The sequence below is a fragment of the Onychostruthus taczanowskii genome, unplaced genomic scaffold (genome assembly GCF_017590055.1).
Source record: "Onychostruthus taczanowskii isolate IOZ18803 unplaced genomic scaffold, ASM1759005v1 scaffold457, whole genome shotgun sequence".
Lineage (NCBI taxonomy): Eukaryota > Metazoa > Chordata > Aves > Passeriformes > Passeridae > Onychostruthus > Onychostruthus taczanowskii.
In genome coordinates this window covers 1-8,109 of record NW_024502092.1, presented here as the reverse complement: position 1 = coordinate 8,109, position 8,109 = coordinate 1, and the positions used below count along the sequence as shown (strand labels likewise).

General features: G+C 54.5%; 2 protein-coding genes across 2 annotated transcripts in view; both read right to left on the bottom strand.

Moving 5' to 3' along the window:
• Positions 1-582, bottom strand: part of LOC121341211 (protein lin-7 homolog B-like) — an 8,659-nt gene extending 8,077 nt beyond the window's left edge. Inside the window, exon 1 of the mRNA XM_041414554.1 lies at positions 17-582. Within this exon, the coding sequence (XP_041270488.1) occupies positions 17-56 (40 nt within the window). The 5' untranslated portion in view covers positions 57-582. The remainder of the gene's footprint in view (positions 1-16) is intronic.
• Positions 583-3,389: 2,807 nt separating this feature from the next.
• LOC121341212 (U1 small nuclear ribonucleoprotein 70 kDa-like) lies at positions 3,390-3,990 on the bottom strand (the record flags this gene model as incomplete). Its single annotated transcript, XM_041414555.1, has 1 exon — positions 3,390-3,990. A coding segment is annotated over one exon (601 nt), but the record flags the coding sequence as incomplete, so codon positions are not given.
• Positions 3,991-8,109: the final 4,119 nt, after the last annotated feature.

Here is an 8,109-nt window from a genome sequence, read left to right as displayed (position 1 = left end):
AAAATCCCCCCCGTACCCCGCTCCAGCCCCAGCGCGTCCCCGCTCAGCGCTGCCATCTTCGCGCGGCCACGCCCACCCCTGACCACGCCTCTTTCCGCACAAACCACGCCCCTTTCTCATCCAGACCACGCCCACCGCCCGTTCCGAGTCACGTCTGCTACGCGTGGCCACGCCCATGCCCTTATTTGGGTGCGCGCTGACCACGCCCCGTGTCCCGCGCTGGCCACGCCCCCGTGCAAAGACTCACAGCCGCTGCGCATGCGCAGACAGGGGAGCTCCCCAAATTCGGGGGAGGAGAAAAAACCCAAATTTTGGAGGGGGGGAATGGGGTGGGGGGACCCCGAATTTGAGGGTGAAGACCCCGAATTTTGGGGAGGGGGAATTGGGGAGGGAGAGACCCCAATTCTGAGCGAAAAGAACCCAAAATTGGGAGGATGTCGCAAATTTTGGGGTGAGAAAAAGTCCCCAAATTTGGGGGGAGGGGGGGCAGCTCTTTTTAGGGAAGGACCCCGAAATGAGGGGGGACATCTTTAGGGGTAAAAAAAAAATTTTGGACCAAAAAATCCCCAATTCCACCTGAAAAAAACCCCAAATTTTCTCAAAAATTCCTCAATTCCACCTGATAAAAAACCCAAATTGTTGCAAAATCCCCAAAATTGGAGCTAAAAACCCAAACTGGAGCAAAAATTCCCCAATTCCACCTGAAAAAACCCAAAATTGTTGTGAAATCCCCAATTCCATCATGAAAAAACCCCAAATTGGACCAAAAAAATCCCCAATTCCACCTGAGAAAAACCCCAAAAAACCCTAAACTGGACCCAAAACATTCCCAATTCCACCAAAAAAAATCCCAAAAACCCCCAAATTGGAGCAAAAAATCCCAATTCTACCTGAGAAAACCCCAAACTGGACCCAAGAAATTCCCAATTCCACCTGAGAAAAACCCAAAAATAACTGAATTGTATCAAAAAAAATCCCAATTCCACCTGAAAAACCCCCAAAAAACCCTAAACTGGACCCAAAAATCCACAATTCCACCTGAGAAAAACCCCAAACTGGACCCAAAGCCTCCCCAATTCCACCTGAAAAAACCCCAAACTGGACCCAAAAATCCACAATCCCACCTAAGAAAAACCCAAAAATGCCCAAATTGGATCCAAAACTCCCCAATCCCACCAGAAAAAAAACCCCAAAAAGGACCCAAAAAATCCCCAATTCCACCTGAAAAAAACCCAAAAATAACCAAATTGTATCCAAAAAATCCCAATTCTATCTGAAAAAAACCCCAAAAAGGACCCAAAAAATCCCAAATTCCACCAGAAAAAAACCCAAAAAAACCCCAAACTGGACCCAAAACACCCCAATTCCACCTGAAAAAAACCCCAAATTGGACCCAAAAAATTCCCAATTCCACCTGAAAAAACCCCAAAAAACCCCAAAAAGGACCCAAAACCTCCCCGATTCCACCTGAGAAAAACCCAAAAATAACTAAATTGTATCAAAAAACTCCCCGATTCCACCTGAAAAAATCCCAAAAATCCCCAAATTGGACCCAAAAAATCCCCAATTCCACCTGAAAAAACCCCAAACTGGACCCAAACCTCCCCAATCCCACCTGTAAAACCCCAAACTGGACCCAAAACTTCCCCAATCCCACCTGAAAAAAACCCAAACTGGACCCAAACCTCCGCAATCCCACCTGAGAAAAACCCCAAAAAGGACCCAAAACCTCCCCAATCCCACCTGAAAAAATCCCAAACTGGACCCAAACCTCCGCAATCCCACCTGAGAAAAACCCCAAAAAGGACCCAAAACCTCCCCAATCCCACCTGAAAAAATCCCAAACTGGACCCAAACCTCCGCAATCCCACCTGAGAAAAACCCCAAAAAGGACCCAAAACCTCCCCAATCCCACCTGAGAAAACCCCAAAAAACCCCAAAGTGGACCCAAAAAATCCCCAATTCCACCTGAGAAAAACCCAAAAAACCCTAAACTGGACCCAAACCTCCCCAATTCCACCAGAAAAAACCCCAAACTGGTCCCAAAACCTCCCCAATTCCATCTGAGAAAAACCCCAAAAAACCCCAAACTGGTCCCAAAACCTCCCCAATTCCATCTGAGAAAAACCCCAAAAAACCTCCCCAATTCCACCTGAAAAAACCCCAAAAAGGACCCAAAACCTCCCCAATTCCACCTGAAAAAACCCCAAAAAGGACCCAAAACCTCCCCAATTCCACCTGAAAAAACCCCAAAAAGGACCCAAAACCTCCCCAATCCCACCTGAAAAAATCCCAAAAAACCCCAAAAAGGACCCAAAACCTCCCCAATCCCACCTGAAAAAAACCCCAAAAAGGACCCAAAACCTCCCCAATCCCACCTGAAAAAAACCCCAAAAAGGACCCAAAACCTCCCCAATCCCACCTGAAAAAACCCCAAACTGGACCCAAAACCTCCCCAATTCCACATGAAAAAACCAAAAAACCCCAAACTGGACCCAAAAAACCCCAAACTGGACCCAAACCCTCCCCAATCCTACCTGTAAAACCCCAAAAAGGACCCAAAAACCTCCCCAATCCCACCTGTAAAACCCCAAAAAACCCCAAACTGGACCCAAAACCTCCCCAATTCCACCTGAGGAAAACCCAAAAATAACTAAATTGTATCCAAAAAATCCCAATTCCACCTGAAAAAAACCCAAAACCCCCCTAACTGGACCCAAAACCTCCCGAATTCCACCTGAGAAAAACCCCAAAAAACCCTAAACTGGACCCAAAAATCCACAATTCCACCTGAGAAAAACCCCAAAAAACCCTAAACTGGACCCAAAAATCCACAATTCCACCTGAGAAAAACCCCAAAAAACCCCAAACTGGACCCAAAAATCCACAATTCCACCAGAAAAAATCCCAAAAAAACTCAAACTGGACCCAAACCTCCCCAATCCCACCTGAAAAAGCCCCAAACTGGACCCAAAACCTCACAATTCCACCAGAAAAAAACCCAAAAATCCCCAAATTGTATCAAAAAAATCCCAATTCTACCTGAAAAAAAAAACCCAAAAAGGACCCAAAAAATCCCAAATCCCACCTGAGAAAAACCCAAAAAACCCCAAAAAGGACCCAAAACCTCCCCAATCCCACCTGAAAAAATCCCAAAAAACCCCAAAAAGGACCCAAAACCTCCCCAATCCCACCTGAAAAAATCCCAAAAAACCCCAAAAAGGACCCAAAACCTCCCCAATCCCACCTGAAAAAATCCCAAAAAACCCCAAACTGGACCCAAACCTCCCCAATTCCACCTGAAAAAAACCCAAATTGGACCCAAAAATCCACAATTCCACCTGAAAAAAACCCAAAAATAACCAAACTGTATCCAAAAAATCCCAATTCTATCTGACCCCCCCCGGCCCCGAGGAGCGCCGCCGGTGCCGGTGCCGGTGCCGGTGCAGCCGTTTATTGTCACTGCAGCGGCGGCTCCAGCAGGTAGCCGTTCTCGGTGCCCAGGTAGCCGTCGGCGGCGGGCGCTCCCTCCGGCGCCAGGAACATCTCCGCGTCCGCCCCGGCGCCGCCGTCGCCGCCCTCGCCTGCTCCCGCTCCCGCTCCCGCTCCCGCCGCCGCTCCCGCTCCCGGTGCCCGCGCCGCCGCTCCCGCTCCCGCTCCCGTTTCTCCGCCGCTTCCCCCGCCGTCCCCTCGCCGCCGCCGGGCTCTCCCCCGCCCAGCTCCTCGGGGGGCTCCGGTGGTTCCGGGGGTCCCTCGTCTTTCTTGTCGCGGTCGCGGTCGCGTTTTCGGTCGCGGGATCGCGAGCGGCGTTTGCGGTCGCGGTCGCGGTCGCGGTCCTTGCTGCGGTCGCGGCTGCCGCCGCGTTTCCGTTCCCTCTCGTCCTTCTCGCGGCTCCGCGTCCGCCGCCGCCGCTCCCGGGAGCGCGAACGGCGCCGCTCCCGTTCCCGAGAGCGCTCCCGGCGGTCCCGCTCCCGCTCCCGCTCCCGGTCCCTGCGGGACAGCGCCCGTCAGGGCACCACGGGGACGCGCCGGGGGCGGCGCGGGGGGCCTGGGGGTCCCTGACCCACCCCAGGGGGTCCCTGACCCACCCCAAGGGGTCCCAAGGGGGTCCCTGACCCATCCCAGGGGGTCCCTGAGGGTCCCTGACCCATTCCAGGGGGTCCCAACGGGGGTCCCTGACCCACCCCAGGGGGTCCCAAGGGGGTCCCTGACCCATCCCAGGGGGTCCCTGAGGGTCCCTGACCCACCCCAGGGGGTCCCTGACCCACCCCAAGGGGTCCCAAGGGGGTCCTTGACCCATCCCAGGGGGTCCCTGAGGGTCCCTGACCCATTCCAGGGGGTCCCAACGGGGGTCCCTGACCCACCCCAGGGGGTCCCAAGGGGGTCCCTGACCCATCCCAGGGGGTCCCTGAGGGTCCCTGACCCATTCCAGGGGGTCCCAACGGGGGTCCCTGACCCACCCCAGGGGGTCCCAAGGGGGTCCCTGACCCATCCCAGGGGGTCCCTGAGGGTCCCTGACCCATTCCAGGGGGTCCCAACGGGGGTCCCTGACCCACCCCAGGGGGTCCCAAGGGGGTCCCTGACCCATCCCAGGGGGTCCCTGAGGGTCCCTGACCCATTCCAGGGGGTCCCAACGGGGGTCCCTGACCCACCCCAGGGGGTCCCAAGGGGGTCCCTGACCCATCCCAGGGGGTCCCTGAGGGTCCCTGACCCATTCCAGGGGGTCCCAACGGGGGTCCCTGACCCACCCCAGGGGGTCCCAAGGGGGTCCCTGACCCATCCCAGGGGGTCCCTGAGGGTCCCTGACCCATTCCAGGGGGTCCCAACGGGGGTCCCTGACCCACCCCAGGGGGTCCCAAGGGGGTCCCTGACCCATCCCAGGGGGTCCCTGAGGGTCCCTGACCCAAAAACTGACCCCCCCAGACCGCCCCCTGCGGGGACGGGGACCCCAAAGTGACCCCAGACCCAAAACTGACCCCAGACCCAAAACTGACCCCCCCAGACCGCCCCCTGCGGGGACGGGGACCCCAAAGTGACCCCAGACCCAAAACTGACCCCAGACCCAAAACTGACCCCCCCAGACCGCCCCCTGCGGGGACGGGGACCCCAAAGTGACCCCAGACCCAAAACTGACCCCAGACCCAAAACTGACCCCCCCAGACCGCCCCCTGCGGGGACGGGGACCCCAAAGTGACCCCAGACCCAAAACTGACCCCAGACCCAAAACTGACCCCCCCAGACCGCCCCCTGCGGGGACGGGGACCCCAAAGTGACCCCAGACCCAAAACTGACCCCAGACCCAAAACTGACCCCCCCAGACCGCCCCCTGCGGGGACGGGGACCCCAAAGTGACCCCAAAGTGACCCCAGACCCAAAACTGACCCCAGACCCAAAACTGACCCCCCCAGACCGCCCCCTGCGGGGATGGGGACCCCAAAGTGACCCCAGACCCAAAACTGACCCCAAACTGACCCCAGACCCAGAACTGACCCCAGACCCAAAACTGACCCCCCCAGACCGCCCCCTGCGGGGATGGGGACCCCAAAGTGACCCCAGACCCAAAACTGACCCCAAACTGACCCCAGACCCAGAACTGACCCCAGACCCAAAACTGACCCCCCCAGACCGCCCCCTGCGGGGATGGGGACCCCAAAGTGACCCCAGACCCAAAACTGACCCCAAACTGACCCCAGACCCAGAACTGACCCCAGACCCAAAACTGACCCCCCCAGACCGCCCCCTGCGGGGATGGGGACCCCAAAGTGACCCCAGACCCAAAACTGACCCCAAACTGACCCCAGACCCAGAACTGACCCCAGACCCAAAACTGACCCCCCCAGACCGCCCCCTGCGGGGATGGGGACCCCAAAGTGACCCCAGACCCAAAACTGACCCCAAACTGACCCCAGACCGCCCCCTGCGGGGACAGGGACCCCAAAGTGACCCCAGACCCAGAACTGACCCCAAACTGACCCCAGACCGCCCCCTGCGGGGACGGGGACCCCAAAGTGACCCCAGACCCAAAACTGACCCCAAAGTGACCCCCCCAGACCGCCCCCTGCGGGGACGGGGACCCCAAAGTGACCCCAGACCCAAAACTGACCCCAAACTGACCCCCCCAGACCGCCCCCTGCGGGGACGGGGACCCCAAAGTGACCCCAGACCCAAAACTGACCCCAAAACTGACCCCCCAGACCGCCCCCTGCGGGGACAGGGACCCCAAAATTGACCCCAAAAGTGACCCCAAAAGTGACCCTAAACTGACCCCAAAGTGACCCAAAAGTGACCCCAAAAGTGACCCCAGACCCAGAACTGACCCCAAAACCCAAAACTGATCCCAAACCCAAAACTGACCCCAAACCGCCTCCTGAGCAGACACAGGGGTCCCCAAAACAGCCCAGACATTTGGGGGGTGGGCGCACCAAAAAATGTGGGGGGAGGGGGCACCAAAAAATATCCCAAAAAATGGGGGGAACACCAAAAAATACCCCAAAACTGAGGAGAGGCACCACAAAACCCCCAAAAATTGGGGGGAGGCACCAAAAAACCCCAAAAATGGGAGAAACACCAGAAAATACCTCAAGAAATGAGGAAAGGCAACAAAAAACCCCAAAAAATGGGGGAAAACAACAAAAAATATGCCAAAAATTGGGGGGAGGCTCCAAAAACCCCTCAAAAAATAGGGGGAAACACCAAAAAATACCTCAAAAAATGAGGAAAGGCACCAAAAAACGCCCAAAAAATGGGGGGAAACCCCACAAAATACCCCAAAAAATGAGGAAAGGCAACAACAAAAAACCCAAAAAATGGCGGGAACACCAAAAAAAACCCCAAAAATGAGGAAAGACAACAAAAAACCACCAAAAAAATGGGGGGAGGCACCAAAAAATACCCCAAAAAATAAGGGGAAACACCAAAAATACCTCAAAAAATGAGGAAAGGCAACAAAAAAAACCCCAAAAATGAGGAAAGACAACAAAAAACCACCAAAAAAATGGGGGGAGGCACCAAAAAAACCCCAAAAATGAGGAGAGGCACCACAAAAACCCCCAAAAATGGGGGGAGGCACCAAAAAAACCCCAAAAATGAGGAGAGGCACCACAAAAACCCCCCAAAAAATAAGGGGAAACACCAAAAATACCTCAAAAAATGAGGAAAGGCAACAAAAAAAACCCCAAAAATGAGGAAAGGCACCAAAAAACACCCAAAAAATGGGGGGAAACACCACAAAATACCCCAAAAAATGAGGAAAGACACCAAAAAAACCCAAAAACTGGGGGGAAACACCAAAAAATATGCCAAAAATTGGGGGGAGGCACCAAAAAACCCAAAAAATGGGGAGGAAGCACCAAAAAAACCCCAAAAACTGGGGGAAACACCAAAAAACCCCCCCCAAAAACGGGGGGAGGCACCAAAAAACCCCAAAAAATGGGGGGAGGCAACAAAAAAAAACCCCAAAAAATGGGGGGAAGCACCAAAAAACCCCCCCAAAAACGGGGGGAGGCACCAAAAAACCCCAAAAAATGGGGGGAGGCAACAAAAAAAAACCCCAAAAAATGGGGGGAAGCACCAAAAAACCCCCCCAAAAACGGGGGGAGGCACCAAAAAGCCCCCAAAAAACGGGGGGAGGCACCAAAAAATGCCCAAAAATGGGGGGGAGGCAACAAAAAAAACCCCCAAAAATGGGGGGAAGCACCAAAAAACCCCAAAAAATTGGGGGAAACACCAAAAAGCCCCCAAAAAACGGGGGGAGGCACCAAAAAATGCCCAAAAATGGGGGGGAGGCAACAAAAAAAACCCCCAAAAATGGGGGGAAGCACCAAAAAACCCCAAAAAATTGGGGGAAACACCAAAAAGCCCCCAAAAAACGGGGGGAGGCACCAAAAAATGCCCAAAAATTGGGGGGAGGCAACAAAAAAAACCCCCAAAAATGGGGGGAAGCACCAAAAAATATGCCAAAAAATGGGGGGAGGCACCAAAAAATATGCCAAAAATTGGGGAGAGGCACCAAAAAACCCCCCAAAAATTTGGGGAGGCACCAAAAAAACCCCAAAAAATTGGGGGAAACACCAGAAAATATGCCAGAAATTGGGGGGAAGCACCAAAAAA